Raw genomic sequence first — 22,646 nt, forward strand, 5'->3', positions numbered from 1 at the left:
GGAATGGGGAGAGGTTCCAGGAGGCCAGCTGGGAGTTGGCGAAGTGTTTTGGCTTTAGCACATGATGGACAGGCTGCAACAAAACGTGTGACGTGTTGTAGGAGACAGGGCCACCAAAACATTTGTTGAACGAGGGAGAGAGTGTGCCGGACACCTGGATGTCTGGAAGCAGTGGAGGAAAGGAGCCATTGCTGAACTTGAGAGTGTATGGAAGAGGGAACATATTGACGAGAGACAGAACAATTGGAGAGTGAGGGTTCAGTGGCGATGGCTCATTGTATGTGCTCCATAATGTCCCATCGAATAGGATCCACAATGCAGGAAAGTGGTAAAATAGGATCCGTGGATCCTGAGATGGAATGAGAGTCAAATGATGAGAAAGGGCGTCCGCCTTGATGTTTTTGGAGCCTGGACGGTAAGCGAGAGTGAAGTTGGAACGGTTGAAGAACAAAGCCCAGCGTGCCTGAGAAAGCGTGCCTTTCTCCTTTGGAGAAAATTTCCTGGAGAAAAAGGCACAGGGATGGAGCTCAGGTGGAGAACCGTGACCTTGTGACAAAACTGCCCCTACAACACTTTCTGAGGCATCTACTTCAACGAGAAAGGGGCTGGAAGGATACAGGTGCTTAAAGAGAGGTGTGGTGGTGAAGAGCTGGGCAAAGGCATCAGTGGCTGCAGCTGTCCAGGTCAGGGTGTGGGCAGAGCCTTTGAGCAGTGAGGTGAGGGGGGAAGCGACAGAACTGAAGTCCCAGATAAAGCACCTGTAAAAATTAGCAAACCCCAACAAACGTTGCAAATTCTCGAAAGTCTGTGGCAGGGGCCACTCTGTAACAGCACTCACTTTATCCTGGCTCATGTGGACTTCATCAGCATCAAGGATCATCTATGCAGGGCCAAAGTCCTCTGTCCTTCTTGGCCATGAAGAAGGGGTGACGTGGAGGTGCGGATAATGCCCAGTTCCAAGGCCTCCTTGATATAGTCCTCCATGGCACGAGACTCTAGGAGAGAAAGAGGATAAATGCGACCTCTAGGTGGAGAGGAGCCCGGGAGGAGGTCTATGGCACAATCCCATGATCAATGGGTTTTGTTGAAGACGGCAGCCATGTTTTGCTACTCGGGGGTAATCTCCGATGGCGTGGAAAGCCTCTCAATGTTCATGGCATGACATTGTGAGGACAGGCATGGTGAGACCCAATTGCATGAGCTCCATTTCAGACAGCAGACTGGTAACGAAGACAGGAGGTCTGACTGACTGGCGAGGAGGATCAGCAGTGGGACGTTTCCATCTGGACATCAGGTTATCCAGTCTTAATGCCAGCTGAATGAGTTGTTCCAGTCCGAGAGCTTCGTCCCTACAGGCGATTTTGAACTGTAAGTCGGAGTGGAGACCTTGGCAGAACACTGTAAGGAGAGCCCGCTCATCCCATCTGCTGCTGATTGCTCCCCAGAGTCCTTATCCTTGGCAGGGTGGTTGAACATATCCCTGAAGTGCATTAGAATAGCCGTCAGGGACCTGGTGATTTCGCCCTGCTGGATGCACTCAGCAGATGCCCATTGCAGTGTCTTGCCCATGAGGACGGTGATGACGTAGGCTATCTTGGCCTTCTCAGTGGGAAATGAAGCAAGCTGGTGAGCGAAATGCCTTTGCAGCTGATTGAGTTTGGCTTCATGTTCTACAAGTAAGGATCCCTGGTGGTTCAGGGCGGCGTGGAGCTCAGGTTGTCCCTCCGAGTCCATGGTTGGGCTAAGTCTTCTGTCATGACTGCCTATGCAAACAGCCAGGGAAGTGGAGGGCTCAATTGCGGGAAGAAGCAGGTATATAACAGTCCAGGTCAAAGAGCCAGCAAACAAAGCAATGGAGGCAAGGCAAAAGGAGTTGGTGGGGTCACAGGCAGTAGGTCAATTGATCAGGCATACAAACAGTCAGAGTGCAATCCAGGAGTCAAAACACAGGGGTCGAGGTCAGGCGATCCATAAACAAGCACAATACTTAGAAATGCTGTATGACACAAACAAGCCTTAGCACTGACTGTAAGGAACAGGGGGTTTAAAAACAGAGCAGAGGAAAGCAGAGGACAGGGATGTGTAGCGCTGGTCCAATGGGAACAGAGGGTTGATGGTTCATGTACACATGGAGCTGAGGAATATTCATTGGATGATTGATCATGGTGCTGGGGAATGTGAAAGACAGGGTTAGAATTCAGGTGATGACCTCTGGTGGCGAGCTGGGAAAGTGTGGAGTGTAGATGTAACAAGTAACTCCAAACAAACTCCCTATGGAAGATGACGTCATGTATCGTGTGGCCTTGCACAGCCTTGCACAGCCTTCCTCTGTGAAAATCTTAAAATTCACTTAACATATTCAGACAACGTCTTCACTGTGAATACATGGCATTTAGCTTTCCTTTTTTCTCTGTGCTGCGAAAAAGGTTGATGCGTCCATCCAAAACAAAGGCATGTGGTATTTGTTAAGGCCTTGATCCGAACAAACTCCTTTCTGTGCTAATATCTGTAGCTCTTCCTGTTTTGTCTACTGGTTGTCAAAATAGTGGTGCCCCTTAGGCCTAACTGTGCCCGTTACCAGCAGTGCATTGTCTAGAGCCTTACCGACAAAACTCCTTATGTAACTCTGGCATGTGGCTTATGGCCCAAATAATTCCAGCACTGTAGATCCCGCAGAAGCCCATACAGCTAATAATAAACCTTTCTGGAATACAAAAAAGTAATGAAGTCTGGCATACTTTTGGAAGCTGTTACAGCTGATATGGGGATACTGTCTAGGCCAACATTTTTATTATGTCTGAAAGAATGCCTGTGTGACCCCACTCACCCACCACCTCATACATTGCAGTTTTCACCATTCGTAAGCATTAGAAAACTGGTAGATGTACAAAACTTTTGTAATTTATACTGCTGTTTTGTAAATGAATGGACAATGCTGTTTATATTAATAGGGACCCATGTTAGCACCACCATCACCAGATATTAAATCTGTTCTTGATGGCCGAAATAGTAATGCGCCTTCCAGTGGAGAATAAAATGATAATCAGGTGTAGAACGAGATAATACATTGGTGCCTTTATTAAGTAATGTCCTCTTACTTGTGTCTCATCTGTCTTAAAGGAAAGTATTTTATTTATCTTTTATTTAGTTTTAGCTGCTCATATTTTCTGCCAAAGTGTAGTCAAAATGACAGAGCCATCTTTAATCCATTGTAAAGGGGGTCAAAGGGGACATTAATTGTCTTGTCACGCAGTAGGATTGTTTGGTGACTGTTTCCAGTTGTCATGGACAGTTTAGTGTCTGGAATGGTACATTCCAGGAAACAAATCCATGTTTCTAACATTGTTCCTTAGGAACGTTTAAATTGTGGGTCATTTTCCTGCCTTCTGAGCATTATCTTCTTCTGTGAATTTCTGTATGTCAAACATCAGGCCTAATGCAGTCAGGCAAACATCTGCACACTGCACAAAATCATCCTTCAAAACTTCAAGACAGAAAGAGATCAATTGTGTTCTATCCGCAAAAGTCCTTGTTCCCCTTTTCTACAGGAAATACCTCAGGCTGTTCTTTTGGTCTCTTGAGCTTCCCAAGGTCACAGTTTAGTGAAATTTATACAATTTTTTTTATATGTAGGACACTATTCCTTCCCTTTGTAATACAAATTTAAATTTAATCCCATTGCCCCTGAGCACTGTAGCCAACCATATTTCTCCTACAGCAGGATTTTGAGGAATTCAATGAATGGGGTGCTGCAATGCAGTTATACCAAGGGGGTGGGGGGGCTTTTTTTTTTTTTAGACAAATTGAAAAAGATTGAAGGATTAGTAAATCACAGCAGCATTTAATCTTCTGGCCCCTCTAGAAACCCTGAGGCTTCAGAAGCAGGGATAGCAAGTTTATGAGTACTCCCACCTGTGCTACTAGATTACCTAACAGCTAATTCCTCCTGTACAAATGGTCTCCAGCTCCTGCTCTGTTTCGGCCTGTTGGACCTCAGTGTGACGCAAATACAAATATGTATTTAAAAAATTTAAAAACAGTAGACCTTTCCAAGCCAATTTCACAATTTACCCAGAAATCCGTTCCCGAACTTGCTGAATCGGTTTACAAACAACACGCTGGCAAATGACAAAACCAGACCGTTTTTGCGGTTAGCAGAACGCTTTTGTCTGGTCTACAATTTAGAAGTACGCTTATGCATAACCGCACCAATTACTATTGTCCACAGTGATTCCTGACTGCAGACACAAGACATGGATGACAGTTCCTCACATCCAGTCGACCCCAAAAGGATATATTAATTGAATTGAATTGAAGTCTCAATTTCACTTGACTTGTTAATCTTTCATAACTCTTATTTTTTTGTATAAGCCATACAGTGAGGGAAAAAAGTATTATATCCCCTGCTGATTTTGTATGTTTGCCCACTGACAAAGAAATGATCAGTCTATAATTTTAATGGTAGGTGTATTTGAACACTGAGAGACAGAATAACAACAAAAAAATCCAGAAAAACGCATTTCAAAAAAGTTATAAATTGATTTGCATGTTAATGAGGGAAATAAGTATTTGATCCCCTATCAATCAGCAAGATTTATGGCTCCCAGGTGTCTTTTATACAGGTAACGAGCTGAGATTAGGAGCACTCTCTTAAAGGGACTGCTCCTAATCTCAGCTCGTTACCTGTACAAAAGACACCTGTCCACAGAAGCAATCAATCAATCAGATTCCAAACTCTCCACCATGGCCAAGACCAAAGAGCTGTCCAAGGATGTCAGGGACAAGATTGTAGACCTACACAAGGCTGGAATGGGCTACAAGACCATCGCCAAGCAGCTTGGTGAGAAGGTGACAACAGTTGGTGCGATTATTCGCAAATGGAAGAAACACAAAATAACTGTCAGTCTCCCTCGGTCTGGGGCTCCATGCAAGATCTCACCTCGTGGAGTTTCAATGATCATGAGAACGGTGAGGAATCAGCCCAGAACTACACGGGAGGATCTTGTTAATGATCTCAAGGCAGCTGGGACCATAGTCACCAAGAAAACAATTGGTAACACACTACGCCGTGAAGGACTGAAATCCTGCAGCGCCCGCAAGGTCCCCCTGCTCAAGAAAGCATATATACAGGCCCGTCTGAAGTTTGCCAATGAACATCTGAATGATTCAGAGGAGAACTGGGTGAAAGTGTTGTGGTCAGATGAGACCAAAATCGAGCTCTTTGACATCAACTCAACTCGTCGTGTTTGGAGGAGGAGGAATGACCCCAAGAACACCATCCCCACCGTCAAACATGGAGGTGGAAACATTATGCTTTGGGGGTGTTTTTCTGCTAAGGGGACAGGACAACTGCAATGCATCAAAGGGACGATGGACGTGGCCATGTACTGTCAAATCTTGGGTGAGAACCTCCTTCCCTCAGCCAGGGCATTGAAAATGGGTCGTGGATGGGTATTCCAGCATGACAATGACCCAAAACACACAGCCAAGGCAACAAAGGAGTGGCTCAAGAAGAAGCACATTAAGGTCCTGGAGTGGCCTAGCCAGTCTCCAGACCTTAATCCCATAGAAAATCTGTGGAGGGAGCTGAAGGTTCGAGTTGCCAAACGTCAGCCTCGAAACCTTAATGACTTGGAGAGGATCTGCAAAGAGGAGTGGGACAAAATCCCTCCTGAGATGTGTGCAAACCTGGTGGCCAACTACAAGAAACGTCTGACCTCTGTGATTGCCAACAAGGGTTTTGCCACCAAGTACTAAGTCGAAGGGGTCAAATACTTATTTCCCTCATTAACATGCAAATCAATTTATAACTTTTTTGAAATGCGTTTTTCTGGATTTTTTTGTTGTTGTTCTGTCTCTCACTGTTAAAATACACCTACCATTAAAATTATAGACTGATCATTTCTTTGTCAGTGGGCAAACGTACAAAATCAGCAGGGGATCAAATACTTTTTTCCCCTCACTGTATGTATTTCTGTATTTAAGCGTTATGTTCTGCAAATTGGGCTCAAATTGCTTGTTTGTGGCGATTCACAAAGCAGGGCCTTGTTCAGTTCACAGCAAAGTTGTGTAACTGAAGTCCTCCATATGAAATTGCAAAAATATAAAAGCCTTATCAAGTGAAAGAGCCTTCTTATTTAATTTTGGAACTTTATCAGCCAAGAATCGGTGCCTCTCAATGACTGAGGACATGAGGACAATGTCTCTGTCTCCTTTCAAACAAACCAAGACCCAGGCCTCAGTTCAAATACTAAAATAAATTCAGTCTGATACCTTTGCTGTGCAGATTATGCAGTATCCGTACAGTAAATTGACCAAAATGTCAGAATCTAATTTCTTACATTCTTTTCTCTGCTTTTAATGATTTTTTTTACTCTGTGGGAGTCATGAGGGTAACCTGTTTTTAAAGTCTGGCTTTTGTTGAAGCAAAGTCAACAAACAAAACTTTGGACTTGCTTCAGCAACACAATAAAACTGGATTTCTTATTTCCAGGGGTGGTAGAGGAGAAATGCATAATCCAAAGGGACAATTTCACTTAAGGGACAAGGTTTTGTATACACTAAACATAATTAGAAACTGCTGATACAATTCACACCTAGTATTGCCGAATGTATTAGTTTCAATGCAGGAACAAGCTTAGTAAATCAGGCTCATATCCTTTGCATACAAATATGTCTTTCTTAGAAGAAATGTAACATGAAATTGGCCTATTCCAAGAACTAAGTGGACATCATAAGGGACATCAAATTCCAGAAAATGTAGTGTGATATTTTGTTTTGGTAGTATTCAGAAAGACCAATCAAGAACAAAACAAGAATTTTATTTTATTTTATGTGTGTGTGTTAGTGTTTTATACGTATTTATATGTTAACATTAGAAACATCAGGTTCTTTAATGCCGACCTCCACTGTGGCAGTCTCTGTATTATGATTTGAAACAGAGATCTCCTGAGTGTTATTACACAAGCGGCTTCGAGAGACACCTCCAGTCGAGGTCTGTTTGTTTGCCGTCAGAACCTCTATCCATCCGACCCCTATCCCTTCTTGTTTGATGTCATCTCTCTGGGCGATGGCCAGAAGAAAGCTTCCCTTTTCAAAAGTACTGTATTACCACAGCATATCCAAGCAGCTTTTCAGAGTTGTTTTTTTCTTCACTTTTTTAACGGGTGCTGCTCTTTAAAAACATATCAAAGAGGCAGACACCTTTTTCCAATTGGTTTGGAAAACGGACGTGAAAGTGACACTTCATTTTCAATTTAATGAGAGATTTCATTCAAAATTGTCTTCACACCAGAGAAGACCCATGCAGCTGTTTCTGATTCGACTCTTTTCTTATACTGTCTTACTGTAGGATAAACCTGGACACTCTAAACTGCTAACCACAACCCCCACCCCCACTCCAGAAAAGTCTCTAATCGGGGTCACAAACTCAGGTCTGCTTACATATCTATGGCAGGATCTCACAGAAGCTCACTTATTATTCCTTTGACTGTAAATACATACACAGAGCAGACCTCAGTGGCACACAGCCATTGTGCCATCAATAAGATACTGTGTTACTGTGCTTTGATTGCCATTTATTGCCATGAGCTATCTTTGATACCATAAGAGGACCTTGAGTTTCTCTGTGTGAACTGCAGCAGGAAAGTGAATTTAGCGATACAAAGTTGTGTAGAATAAACCGATGGGAAAGAAGTGGGATTATTATTTGAGGTGACCTCATTCCTCAAGAGTGATCTTGTTTTTAAAATGCCCAGAGGGGATCAGTCAAACACTCTCAAGTGCCTTTGTCTCAATTTGAACAATTGCCCCAATTGAGGTAATCAAGGTGTCTTTATCAGAGAGTTGTTGAGGGTTAATCCGTTCTGCTGTGAGAGCCTGTGACTTCAGGTGCCTGCTTTCTACAGTGCTATACCCCCCGTGTCAGTGCAGGGCCAGCTGTGCCATCATGCGTACGTGCTCTCTTGGAAATTGACTTTGACTGATTTATTCGTTATTGGTGATGTTTTTCTAACCCCTGACGAAAAAGGGTCTGTCAAAGGCTACTGAATGAAAACAGGGCTGTTTTCACACGGACTGTTTTCATGCTTTGTGGAAAATGCTCTGCGAACTTTGCAACCTCTAGAGACCAGCAGTAGTAAAGGGAGATATCTGTACTGCACATTAGCTCCATTCCCACAAGGCGAGGGCAGGTGACAGAGCAGTACTAACACAGTGGAGACTCTACATGATGTTTGCATGATTGTATACCGTGGTGGGGCGGGGGTTAGGGGTAGTGGTGCTGAATGGAGAGTTAAGCAAACATAATTTCTGAGAACATGCTAATTGGAGGAGCTGTGCCAAAAACACTGAGCTCCATTCACAGCCTTTCCAAATTCAGCATCCCTGACAGGCTATTTAGTACAGTCCTAAATAGTGTAATTCATCCTGCTTTGCCAAGATGTCTCTTTCACCTTTTTTCTTGGTATCCAGTATGTTCTTTTCAGTCTTGGATTTCTCAGAATTCATGTCAAGACCCTCCCTCCAAAAAAGCTGTCAAAAAGCAACACCTTTTCAATCTGTACCACTATTAAACTGAAAACTGGAAAGTCTGTGCTTTTATTGCCTGTATTAACCTAAAAAGTTGTGAGTTTCCCCTCCTCTCTCTCACTTTACACTATTTGGCTTAAACGCAAGACACCAATTGACCAGGCTTTTTCAAACACAAGTCCTCAGTCTTACCGTTCAAAATTTGTATATAAAAAAGAAAACACACACACGCACTTCCTTTAGTTGATCTAAAAATGAAGTACACCGGAGTACTTGTTATGCAGTGTATAATGTAAATATACAATCAATAAATACATGGATGCTGGAAATACAATTGCATCAAAAGCGGGCCCCTGAACACTGAAGCCCAACCCCCCCCACCCCCCCCCCCCCATCACACCCCCCCCCCCCCATCACACCCCCCCATCACACATGGACAGTCTCCAGGCTGCAGGTCTAGCACCGACACACTGTGGTAAATACACTGGCTCTCTCCTAGCGGCTAAGGCATGTGATTACTCCTGCACCAAATTAAGGATCGAGACACCGGGGGGTACTTGTTTTGTGCTGAATATTGTCACTTTTTGGAGCCTGGTTGGGGCGAGAGCAGCTGCAACCAAATCGATTACAAAGGGCACCACAACCCATGCCCCCTAGGGCCGGATGAGAACTGAATGAAAAAAACTTCCTGAAAAACTATATGTTATTACATTTTTTCCTAAGTAGTCCCCCATTGTGACACCGCACTGGGCGTTGGCAGGGCTCTGGAAGCTGATTCACTAATTGCATTTAAATTATTCTAGCACTGGATTTTATTAGCCTTTTTATTTTTTACCATCTGTGTTCTCCTTGTAAGGGGTTCAGAAATTCTCAACGAAGTACGGGTTAACCTGGAGTTAACCCTTTTATATCCCCCCAGATGGACAAAACAATCAAAGTCTTATAAACAATTTAAGGAGCATAATGAAATATACTTTTCCCACTACACCCCCTAGGCTAGATCACAATATATACACTTGAATCAGGTTTGACTGCATCTCAAAGACCACAGGTTGTGTGTCTTTAATGGCAGTCATCCACTCTCTGATCCAGTTATATCATATAATAACATAAGCATATCAAATATTATAATCTAATTTAATATAATAATCAGTATAAATCACCACTTGTTTTCAGGGTCTTCAGCACAGATTGACACTGGCTGCAACGTCTGGGTGGCAGTCGTTGCTCTCCGGGGTCAGGAATGTTTTCACTACCTGTCATCCTCAGACTGCTGTGTTTCTTCCTCAGTCTGGTCTCAAGGACCTGCTGTGTCCGGCCAGGTTCTGGTTGCTCATCCTCTGCCATCTGTTTCTTCCTCAGACCCGCAAGCTGACCAAGGTGGAGAGGCAGCGCTTCAGCGAGGAGGTGGAGATGCTGAAGGGGCTGCAGCACCCTAACATCGTACGCTTCTACGACTCCTGGAAGTCCACAGTCAAGGGCCACAAGTGCATCATCCTGGTCACGGAGCTCATGACCTCAGGGACGCTCAAGACGTGAGTTCCTCTACCTGTGTATGTGCCGGTCTCTATCACTGTGCCCCCAGTGCCTGTCTCACTGTGTCACTGTGCCCCTGTGCCTGCAGCTACCTGAAGAGGTTCAAGGAGATGAAGCTGAAGCTGCTACAATGCTGGAGCCGGCAGATCCTGAAGGGGCTGCACTTCCTGCACACGCGCACCCCCCCCATCATCCACCGCGACCTCAAGTGTGACAACATCTTCATCACCGGCCCCACCGGCTCCGTGAAGATTGGCGACCTCGGGCTGGCCACGCTAAAGAGTGCCTCCTTTGCAAAGAGCGTCATAGGTAAGCCTGCGCCGCTGATTAAAGTATTTGCATTTGACATTTAGAATGAAACCGTAGAATTTGTCTTCTCTTTTCAGAGCAATAAAAATGCGGTATTCTATTTATTTATGTAGTTTTTTTACATGAGCATATGACAGCAAATTCATACTGAGCTCTATTGTGCAAGCAACAGTTGCAACCCTGTCAATGCTCTGACACTCAGATCTCCAGACTATAGCTGGAAAAACACAGACAAAAAATAATAATTGCCCTGAGAATGTTTAATGCTGAAATGGAAAAAAAAAAAAAAAAAAAAAAAAAAAAAGCATCTAAGAATAATAATTTGTAAATGCTTTCCCTGATGATCTACAGACAGATGTACCTTGAATTGCTTATTTTTTCCCTAGGGCCCTGTTTCTTGCATGAAAATACACTTGAAATGTGCCATGCAAAACACAGGGTCCTACTCATGGGAGCCCTGATATCATTGTGAGTGTTGTCTGTCAGATTCAGACATAGGTATCTGATGGTGCTTCTATACTCCTGCAGGCACCCCTGAGTTCATGGCCCCAGAGATGTACGAGGAGAAGTACGATGAAGCTGTAGACGTCTACGCCTTCGGGATGTGCATCCTGGAAATGACCACGTCGGAATACCCCTACTCCGAGTGCCAGAACGCTGCCCAGATCTACCGCAAAGTCACCAGTGTGAGTCAACAGTGGGTTCATATTGGGGGGAATACATGTAGCCTATACACTGATCAGCCATAACATTATGGCACTTTTCAAACAGTGTCATTCTCTGATGCTTTTAATGTCATAAATATCCTTCACTGAATTTACTGAAAGAAAGTGGGTGAATACTTTTGACTGCAGCTGTGCATATGAAAATACATAGACCGGGTTGTGTGTCCTTCGACCTGTGACATAAAGAAAGGTGGTGTCACAGGGACCCACACATGCATTGCAAACCGCTTGTTGGAATCTGGCCCTGAGCAGTGCACTCACATGTTGTAGGCCAGTTAACTTTATTTATCCTGCTGCAGATTGATTTCATACAACTAAGCATTAAATTCAGCATGTAAGGCCAAAACAGTCTATGTGAATAACATAGACTTCAGTTACGAGACCCCCCGGGCCGTGATTTAAAGCCACACATGGAACGTAAATCTTTCATTTCTTATTCTGTTTTTGGAGCGCTGACGAGGGGTGGATGAGATTGAGCTGCCGTTAAACAGGAGTGACTGAGAGTCTGTAGTGCTTTTCTTCCAGAATCTTCTCCTGAAGTAGCTGGGTTCACAGAAGCACAATAACCTGAGCATGCGCTTTCCAGTAGTACACCTTCTCCCTTTCTAATAATCGAGTTGCACAGCCAATCTGCAACAAACTTAATCTTGTCTGAGGTATCGGTAGAGTGTTGTGTTGGACGGCATCTGAACCAGCCACAGTCCGTCCCCCCCTTCCCTGCTCGTGTCCTTGTAAACAGAAAGTTTAATAGGCCTATTAAAAAGGGAGACAGTGCAAGGGCTTATTTTTCAAGCGTCATATCCAAATTAAACCCGATTTGTAGATTGTCTTGATGCGATACTGAAGGGCGTTTCCAGAGAAAAGTAAAGAAAACAACACATACGCTTTTCCAGCAATGTGCTCTAATTTCACAAAGACCCACATCCTTCTAAATGACTTGTTAATTGCCCCTTAATGTCGCTGCTTCATTCGGCTCTGTGGCCTGAGTTGACGGACACTGTAAAAAGATCCTTGTGTGTCTTGGTTGTTTCCAAGGTTGGACTTTGTAAAGTTTCAACTGTTCTGAATGACAGGCTTGTATTTTAAATCGTCAGTTAATTTGGGCAGGTCAAGCAGGCAATTTAGACTTTCAGAAAAGCTTGTAAACCAAGTTGAAAGGTTTGGGACAGGACCTTATCACTATCTCAGTGCGCTGATTCTATAAAAGGTAAAGAGAGACGATGACAATCATGTCTATGATCGAGGGTTGTGTGCTTGTCTGGTTAAGAGAAAGCAGAGGCTGTGCAGATTGTGCAGAGGTGATAGAACTAAATATTTTTCAAGAACCGGTCGTGATTTAGATTCATACAAAATAAGTTTCTTGTCCCTTATTTAATGGGAAGGCGACCCATATTGAGGAAAACATCACAGCACAGTACAACTTGTGTCTGACTCAACTTATATAATTTCCACCCAAGGACCCAGAAAACTAATGACTTGTAGCCTGCTTCTCTTGTGCTAGTCATCCATTAAGGGAATTTTCCATAAACAGTCCAGAATTGTGGGCCTGGGGTTAAAATGAAAATTAAATGGCTCTGTAATAACCCATGACAGTTCATGCTCAAATCAGCTCAAGATCAAAAAAGCACCACAAGGAGCAGAGAGCTCAGAAACACGGACACCTGGGATTGTCTTTCTCTGTGGAAAGAAAATTACTTCTGTGTTGATTAGATTTATAGCGTTAATCAGCCCACAAGCATTGTTTTTATAAGTAGGTATTATATGATTTACTTCGTTAGATAAGAGTTATGTTCCTACTTTCTATGAACAACTAGCAACCTAGGTAAGATTACATACGGTTTCCTGGTCTGTAAAATTCAAACCTGTACTACAATGCAGCGGTGTGGCGTGTGAGGGAAATCCACATCAGTAAGCTGCACGCCTCTGCACTTCTGTCTGCAATTCAGTGAAAATAGGTTGAGAGTCTTTGACAGACAACCCAAAGAACATACATGCAGTACATGAGGAAGATGGGAAGGTATGAGGAAGATCACATTGTAAGAGACCAGGCTGTGCATTGTAGGAGCAAACAAGCACATCAAGGGTTTTCAACTGGATATTTTCTAATACCTCCCAAATTGTATTTTTTTGTTCTCAAATAGAATCAGGAACTTTGCCTATTTTGATTGACTTGCCTTCACAATTTTTTGGAGGGTGTGGTGTTTACGCGGTGCCGAATGTCTTGAAGTGTGCGTATGTGCTTTCGCTTCAAGGGCTCAAATCACAAAATCTGTTTTTCCCCTCTGTTGACACCTTTTGCTTCTGAACAAAATAAAGAATGAACATGTTGGCCGATCTGCGGAAAGGAGGGACAGCTTCACAGTGCATTGAATCTGTCTGACAATTGGCAGAGCATTGTGAATGCATCGTGAGCACTTCTGAGAGACATTCACGCTTCTGGGAAAGTGTGAGGTTGTCTACTTACAAACAAGACATCAACAAACCAAACCATTTTATTATCCCTTTGCACCCTCAGCCCTTATCTGTATGTCCCTGTAGCCGTACATCCTACATCCTATCTTCAGTGAAGCTTGAAATGAAAGTGTAATGCTGGGCTCTTGGATCAATCCTGGCTGTCTTCCGGATCACCTTCTGTCCTCTTCCAAGGGCAAAGTTAACTGAACCAAACTTTGCTGTCTCGCTCAATGATGAATGCGCAGTGTTATAAACCTGTGCAGGTGCAATACAGGAGGAGAATGTGTTGATGTGCAGTGTACAGCAGAGCACACTGACGTAATCGATGTAAACATCGTGATGAACTGCAGCTTCGTCACCTCCAATCCTGTCTTTGTGTTTCAAGCATGAAAAGAGCTCTTTAGCAAGCTGTGTGACAGGGATTGTCGTTTGAACGCTAAGCAGAGATTACTGACATACAAATAAACAAATATTATGCTGAGAACTTGTCTGTAAATATGCCGTTTCTAACACTGTTCTGATCAGGGTTTATACCCCTCCCGTCTACATGTGTAGCAACCCACATAAAGCGGGTGAATTTGATCTTGAGTGATTCGGCCTGTGAATGAAGCAATGCTCTTTACCTAGCAAGGCAGAGGTAAATATAAATACCATTGTGCACATTAGCCTGACTGCGGCACATTCGCTATCTGCTCCCCTATGAGGACAAGTGGAGTTAAGGTGACCTTGATTAAAAAGATAACAACAACTAATGAATGGTCTTCTATGATCATTATTTCTGGAAAGGCAAGGAGCTGGCATTAGCCTGCATTATGTGACTGTGAATTCTGGCAGGTAGGCACTCTGATAGACACTTAATGAGATCGGGCCTACCATGCAGGGTAATAAAAGCAATGCATTCTTAACACATTGCCATTCATGGCTCCTCTCTTTTTTGGGGGGATATGTAAGGAAGCCCCTAAGTCCTTTTAGTGTTTTTAATGACCCAACATTTATTGGAATTTTCATTCTGGAACACAAAGTTCTTAGAAAACCTGTGGGCCGCCTTTCTCCCTGATTGCAAGTGATTTGTTCAAATTCTTAGCACCTGTTTGTGTAGCAAAGGTACTAGCAGTTTCTCAATTTCAACTTAAGTGCCCTTTCTTACCAGTCTACCGTTTAGCCACCCTGTTCCTGCTCCGTGATTTCGCCTTCACTTTCTCCTCCCAATCTTAGTTATATTCCCCCACTGTATGTTTAAAAATGCAAACACAGACACATGCCTTCCTAAATAAGTGTGTTTGCCTTGTGCAACTGGGTATTGTGACTGGAGGCAGAGTGGCATGTAAAAGAAAATACATGAAATTCTCTGCTCTGCTGTTATCATCACTAAAAAACAACTGAAGTCCCTTACATTTCTCTAATGTTGTTACAATATTGTGTTGGATGCTGCCAAAGCACCAGCATTGTATAAATGTAACAACAATGTTAGCTTTATCATAACTAAACCACAACCTTACAGCAACATTCAACACATGCTGTTGACAAGGTTGTGTGCATCCAGTAATCAATATTACTAAAAGAGTGAGTAGGTGTCTTTGTAGCAAAACCTTTATAACATCATAGATACTGTTGTTTTTTTATTTATGAAATGGTGTATGTTGGCTTTCTAACCGCTTTATTTGAAGGAATGTATCACACACATTAGGGGTCTATAATAAGGCTTCCGCAGTTTGGCCTCTTAATTGTGCTACTGCTGGTGTTCGGCAACAGTGGATTTGTTTGAAGGCCTTAGGGTTTCCTAGAAATGCACTCAGCACCAAAGACTGTGTAGCTTATAAAGCAATGCAATAAGACATTAATCGCAATTAAATCAGAATTGTGGCCCTTGGTACTTCTCTGTGCCACCTTCACACACTATTTGAGAAAGGGAATTAAATTCCCTTCACCAGTTTATGCTAGATGTGACTGGCATTAAACTATTTTTTCTGCTTGGCTTGGTCCTTCCACAGGAACACTGCCTCTGGCTAAATAATTAGAGATAATTGTGAATGACTGTAGCATTTATGGTATTATATTTAATTTCTCATTTTGGCTTTTACTGTGATAATGTGTAAGCATGACAGCTGGTTGTAGAAGGTGTGCTGAGATTCCTTTATGTCTATTACACAAGATTAATTTTGTTTTATTTTATCTGTGACACTTTACAATAATGGGCACCGATTCTTAATGAAGTAATGTATGAATCCCACAGGAATAACTTATGATTGCTTCTTTCATTTAGTCCTGACCCTCACCTTGGTATACAGGTGATTTACAACAGAACTCAGATGAAGTGCTTAAAGTTTTCATGTGTCATTCCTGTGCTATTCATGCATTAATTCATAAAAAAACTAATTTCCAGGAGGGGTATAACATATAAATGTTTTCCCCATCCCTGATTTTGCACACACCCCAGTTCAGTTATAGCTTCCCAGGGCTTCCTACATCAGAGGTTTCTAAACACTACAGAACATGTGTTGGTTGACTGAAGCAAGTCATCTGTGCAAATAAAGTAATGAAGCGACTGCAGGGTCTGCTCCAGATGATCTCTAACTTGGTTCATTTACCCAAAGGCCCCCTCAGCTGATCGAATAGAAAAGTTTGTTTCCCCGGTGACAGCCATTGTAGAATCTGCAGGTGCAAATTGCTTTCCCACTCTTAACTCTGATCAAAATATCTTAAGATCATTTAATTCCACAGGGTGGGTGAGCTACATTGACACTGGCCCAAGTCCAGTCCTCCAAAACACACATTGGGCCTGAATGACTTTCCCCACAGTGTCCTCTCAGTGCCAGACTGTGTGATTCCTGCCTCACAAATAGTGGTACTGTCAGAATGTGACTCCCTCTGGTCCTTTGGGCTTGCAGAGGTCAAAGCGACAAGTAAACTGTCCATGCCCCCTGTGATCTCCCAGCTGTGAGAGCTGTGTCCCCTAGCATATGGGCCACTTCCTTGTTAGTGAGAGAGTGTGCGTCACAATCTTGGCTTTAGATTACTGTGGAGATTGAGATAGGCCGGGCTGGAAGGGGGTGGGGGATAATGCCCCTGACCTCAGCATCGCAAACACATGCATCTCACTCCCTATATACTTGTCATTCATGGCAGTCCCCCATGCTATATTTAGCACGCAAAGTTCATGTGAGGAAAAGCCCTCCTTCAGTCTCTCGCTTGGATGAACCAGGAGATGGATTTGAGGAATGATGCTCAGCTCCTCTCAGGGCTTTACCGCTGTCTTGCGTTGACTACAGATGCACATCTGAAGCGGGCCCAGTGTGAAACACCTCCCTTTTCCTTGTATGGACTCTCCAGCTGTGGCTTCCATCTGTGTTATTAAACTTGAATGCAATATCAAGTCTGTGGTATCTACCAGCATCAAAGTTAATAATTGCCTGTGAGCATAATGGGATTGGTTCCTACGTTCGCCCAAGTTGGCTATAATCGCAAAGCTATTAGAACTAGTTCACAGTAGCTCCGTAACTGCATAATGAGAAAATTTAAGTCAAAGACATGAGTATTCATGCTTTCTTAGGAAATAGTTGACATATACATTTCTGATAATTGGTAAACCTCCACTGAAGCAGATTCTTTTTGATCTTCGATTGTTCACTTCGATATCAGTAAATCCATTTACAACATACTTGAAATGAACCGCAGACTTTGATCTGTACTTTGTTAAAACTGTCAAAAGACAAGTAATGACATTACAGACATCTGGGTGGAAAAACACTTTTGGGTACGGTGCTGTGGCTACAGAAGAGATGCACCCTTTCACAGGTAATTATGTTATGTCTTGTGCCTTTCTGAGTGATGCCGAATGACTGCCATAATGTCCTCTGTGTTCTGACATTAAAAACAAACTGATTTGTTTCCTAATGCACTTAATACAAGTCCCATGGCCATTCTTTTAAGAATCGTGGTTACATATGGTCTTTGATGCTTCTGCTGTCTTAGAAGCTTTATGATGTTATGATCCTGGGTACTGCTCCATATCCTACAGATCAGTTTTCGATAAGCTGTAAACCGGAGGGAGCTTCATATCAGAAATATTGTGTCAATGGGAGGCTGTGTCCATACATCATCTCTTCCTCATCCCACTTGATGCCTTAGCATATCTGTAAATCATCTGGCTTCAGAATGGGAAGCACACACCACAGTGCAGAACATTGTGCATCGTAAAACTGACACTTTAAAAACAACGTTTGGCTGTATCTGACAGCCGGCCTGGCTGGAGAGCTAGGGCCCAGGGTGCACTGGAGCAGGAGTGCCAGGGCCCTCCTAGGCCTGTGGAACAAGTGGGGCACAGGAAGGACGTTGTCTTGAGGAGAAGGGGGCAGTGTGTGTGTGTGCGTGTGTGTCTACGTTTGTGTGTGTGTACGTGGAGGGGGAGCTATAGCTGTCAGCATGTAAGTGCTGTAAGTCTTCGTGCAAAAACACAAATCCTCAAAGGGACATCCTCATGAGGTTCCCAGAGGGCAGATAATTTGGCACACTCTCACATTTCATGTCTCACCTTGTAGCACTCGGGGCTGTAAGACTCTTTGCTGGGTTGCCCTCTCCAGGGGACTCTTTGTAGGACTGTATTTTTACTTGTACAGTGCTATGTTCCTCCGATGGCTGATGGCTTATTTTATTATGAACAAGTAAAGGTTGAACACTGTAGAAAGGGGAATAGAAACACTCTCTTAATAGGTGGCAGGACAGATTGCAAACCAGCCCCATGGCGGATTTTAAACTGCATAAACCCCTAATTCTTGCAAACATATCAGATTGTTACTATCATGTAAATATGACATTAATACTGCCACAATCGCTGGTGCCGTTCAGCATAGAAGTATAAATAGGAATTGGCTAATAGTGTGCATTTCTGCTTTCAGATGCCTAATCTTTAGTTAAAACATTGAATTACAAACATTTAAATACAAATGTGTTTTCTTGCTGCTAAACAGGAAGGTGGTTAATTGCTATATTTCATATTTTTTAAACCCAATCAGGATGAAGTACCTACAAAACCTGCCAACATTGTTGACCTCTCTAAAGTCACAGTAAAGCTTTTGTAAAGCTATTGTAGGACAAGTTGGGGTCTTTGCCATGTAATCGTACAGAAGTAGAAATGTCACTGTGTAAGTAGAAGTTATTACTATTATTAAGTCATTTATGCATTACTGTATGGATAGATTACCATTACTAGGGGTTACAACATCACAAAACAAATACAATATTTAGCTACACATTACAGACAATGTCATTGTCACATTTCAAAATGTTCAAAAGATCAGTGCTCAGATATATACAGAACTGTGCAACAGTTTTAGGCAGGTGTGAAAAAGTGCTGTTAAGTAAGAATGCTTTCAAAAATAGACATGTTAACAGATTATATTTATCAATTAACTAAATGCAAAGTGAGTGAACAGAAACAAAAATCTACATCAAATTCATATTTGGTGTGACCACCCTTTGGCTTCAAAACAGCATCAATTCTTCTAGGTACACTTGCACACAGTCAGGGATTTTGTAGGCATATAGTCAGGTGTCTGATTAAACAATTATACAGGTGCTAATGATCATCAATTCAATATGTAGGTTGAAACACAATCATTAACTGAAACAGAAACAGCTGTGTAGGAGGAATAAAACTGGGTGAGGAACAGCCAAACTCAGCTAACAAGGTGAGGTTGCTGAAGACAGTTTAGTGTACCTGAATTGATGCGGTTTTGAAGGCAAAAGGTGGTCACACCAAATATGAATTTGATTTAGAATTTCTTTCTGTTCACTCACTTTGTATTTAGTTAATTGATAAATAAAATCTATTAACATGTCTATTTTTGAAAGCATTCTTACTTTACAGCATTTTTTCACACCTGCCTAAAACTTTTGTACAGTACTGTAGGTCGAAGGATGGAAAGATTTCACAGCCTGAAGGATATTCTCAAGGTTGTCTTATAATCTTGGTAGACTGACAGTGGCCTCTCTCTTGCTCTCTCTCTCTCTCTCTCTCTCTCTCTCTTGCTCTCTTTCCCCTTATGTCTCTTTCTTCAAGACTGGCATTTTTTTATTTAGGTTCAAATATCTACTTATAAGGGAATCTTTAATCTTTAAGAAGTCAGGCTGTGAGAAACAAATTATGTTTGTGGTAGCAGTGCATCCCCTTTTGTGGCCAAGGTCAGTTAAGACAATCACACTCTCCCTTACAGCCACACTGACACACACCGAAGAGGGGATATCTCTCAAGTGGGGCGATTAGCTAACAAGAGGTTCTGTACACAACTCTGTTGATTTTGTACCTTTGTTTTTCCAAAGGGGCCGATAAAAGCCCCAGTAACAAAGAGATGATTGTTTTGTTTTTGTCAATAGCGCCATTTTCCCTCTCTCTTGGTGAAGCTTTTGATTACACTTAAAGCACATGGAAGTACGTCAGTTACAGTGTGAATGATTGATTTCTTTCACTTTTTTTATTCTCCTTGTTTCCCCATCTTTGTAACCATTAATTTATTTCATTATGTTTTTTCTCTTGTTGATGTTGTTAACACCTCAATTATTACTCATAATACTCCTGCTGCTTATAAGCAAACCGGCACCAGCTACTATAAAGCCAGGTTAGTAGCAAACAGAGAACTGTGGTTTAGTAACACACCTTTGCACCTTGGGCACTTGCAGGAAGGCCGCACAACCGCAGTCTGTCAGTCACTGCAGTGCACACACCCTGGTAGGTGGTTTACTTTGTTTGGCAACCAGTCAACGAGTAAAGACATATCTTTACTTTGAAGCACTTGCAATTGACAAAAGGGAGAATTTCTGTCAGGACCGCCGCAGGGCACAGAACTGGTGGGGATGCCTGGGAAGACCTTCAGGTTCCCCTTATACAGTCATCAGTCAGCCCTAACCACTCATCTTATGGTTACTTATTATTACTATTATTGTCATTATTATATTTCTTAGCTGTGTTTACATGATATTCCTTTTTGTTCATTTTCAGTGTTTAATCTCATTTAATTCTAGTTTTTCAGAGAGCTTTGTTTTCCGAAACAATAACTGAATTCTCATGGAAACGCGCTAACGGATGAGATTTGAGTCAGTCTTTACTGTACAGCCACTGTCCAGCCAGTGTGTCAACACTTTCCAGGTGACCAAGCATGAGAAAACTGTGCTCAGGAAATGTGTACTGATTAAAATCCACTATCTTATTCAAGGAGACGTATACCTTCAACAGCATGACTGAAACTTCAAGGCCTTTTTTTATTTAGGCGTGAACTGCTTTCACATTGAGACCATAATGCCTTGTATGCCAGAGATGTCCCTGCTTTGCTGGCTGAAAAATAACAGTATATAGAACAGCACCGATAAGACAAGGATGGTTTCATTTGAAAGAGAAGATTTCGCGTTGTTGTTATTGTTGTCACTGCCATTTTCTCAAGTGTTTTTCAAGGGGTAAACTGTCAGGAAAAAAAAGCCATCAGAAATAAACAATCCAGTATCTCAGGATTAAACTACTTTAGTTTGATTAAATTACCAAATGCCTGTTATGCAGCTTTTGTAATTAAATTACTTCATCTCACTTTCGTCTCTGGGTTTCATGTCATAGAGAAACTAAATAGACTTTCTGTGTGTGGACTCTGGAGTGGTATGTTTTCAAAGTCATGACCACAAAAACTATTTATTCATTGATATTTTATTGACTCCAATAGATGTTTCATGTGTCCCCGGGATTTTCCAGAGGTTCTTTATGATAAAGTAATCTGAGATGCATTTTAGCATATATATCCTGTTGGAATTTAGTTTCCAGATTGAACTTGGATGGGAAATGCAGATTTTTTTTTTTTTTTAGTATTTGTTCAGTCTCAAATTAGGCAATGAAAGCTTAAACCTTGGAGCAGTGTTTGAACAGGAAAAAAGAGACGTGTAACTCACAGTAATTTAAGGTCCCTTGGCTAAAAAAAGATCACTCATCCAGTCAACCCACACTGTTCAGTATCTATCAGCGGGCAACTAAATACTGTGTGTTTCTGGCAGGAGAAACTCAGCCACTTCTGTTGGCCAATAATTAGTCTTCTTGGTTTCTCCCCTTTAGGTCATTTTCTGTTTTTTCTCAAGTCAGAATTTCAGAAAATGATTAAATGTATTCTTTCATTTCCCTAATATAGACTGGACTAGCTCGGTCGTGAATACATGAGAACAAGCAGCTAAGAGGAGTATCTGAAATATTTATTTTTTCTTATATTTGGATTTTTAGATCTTCATATGCCTTTACTTGTCTTGTCATTATAAGCCATATCTCTCAGTCTTGGGATTAGCCTCCCCTAGATTCGGATCTCTCCTCATTGGAGTGCCGTGAGCATGGTGGTTTGGGATGAGGAGCTAGCTGCTGGTGGAGAATTGCCCACCATAGCAGAAAGCAAAATGATACAGATTGATCGGACAGTAGCCGTGTTTTCACATGACCAGAATGGACGTTTAATGCGCGACTGCGGAATGGAGCTTGACCCTGTAGTGCACTGCTGACTCAGTGTCATCTCCAGTAGTAGCCGTGGCTCAGTGCGGCTGTCACTCAGCCCTGATTGTTTTTAATAGCAAACAACAGCTGTGTAGCTGCTGTCCCCTTGCCCTCTCTCTCCCTCGCCCCTCTTGCCCCTGTGTTATGCAGGCAGACGTCAGTGTATATTATTGCCCTGTTGGAGGGATAGGGATACAGAGTTCCAGAAAGGGACTGTTATGATATCAACAAGGCCTCACCGGGATGGGGGAGGGTGTTTGGCCACACAGCTCATCTTGGCCTTGTGGTACTGCATGTCTCAGAACAGCAACACCACTGCCAGTAATTTGCGTGTCTCTGTGTGTTATGAGAACGATAAACTATAAGAACGCATGTCCCCCAAAATATTAACAGATGTTCCCAAAACACCTCCAAGTCTCCCTTTCAAAATTAATATCGGCATCCATTCCTTTGCAATGAATCTGTATTCCATATGCTTGATGTTGTCATGTACATACTATCATCCATGTCAAGGAACTCATTTGAATGTAGCTGATATGAAAAGGGCTCTGGACCTTTGTTTACAGGGGTTGGTATTTGGGTAA

At 42.5% G+C, this 22,646-nt stretch overlaps 1 protein-coding gene across 2 annotated transcripts in view; it reads left to right on the top strand.

Moving 5' to 3' along the window:
• The window catches only part of LOC136741307 (serine/threonine-protein kinase WNK4), a 76,551-nt gene that overhangs the window by 24,249 nt on the left and 29,656 nt on the right, over positions 1-22,646 (top strand). For both annotated transcript variants that reach the window (XM_066698506.1, XM_066698508.1), the window contains exons 2-4: positions 9,892-10,064; positions 10,154-10,374; positions 10,903-11,060. In XM_066698506.1, coding sequence (XP_066554603.1) covers positions 9,892-10,064; positions 10,154-10,374; positions 10,903-11,060 — 552 coding nt within the window. The remainder of the gene's footprint in view (positions 1-9,891; positions 10,065-10,153; positions 10,375-10,902; positions 11,061-22,646) is intronic.

This window comes from Amia ocellicauda, chromosome 3 (genome assembly GCF_036373705.1).
Source record: "Amia ocellicauda isolate fAmiCal2 chromosome 3, fAmiCal2.hap1, whole genome shotgun sequence".
Classification (NCBI taxonomy): Eukaryota; Metazoa; Chordata; class Actinopteri; order Amiiformes; family Amiidae; genus Amia; species Amia ocellicauda.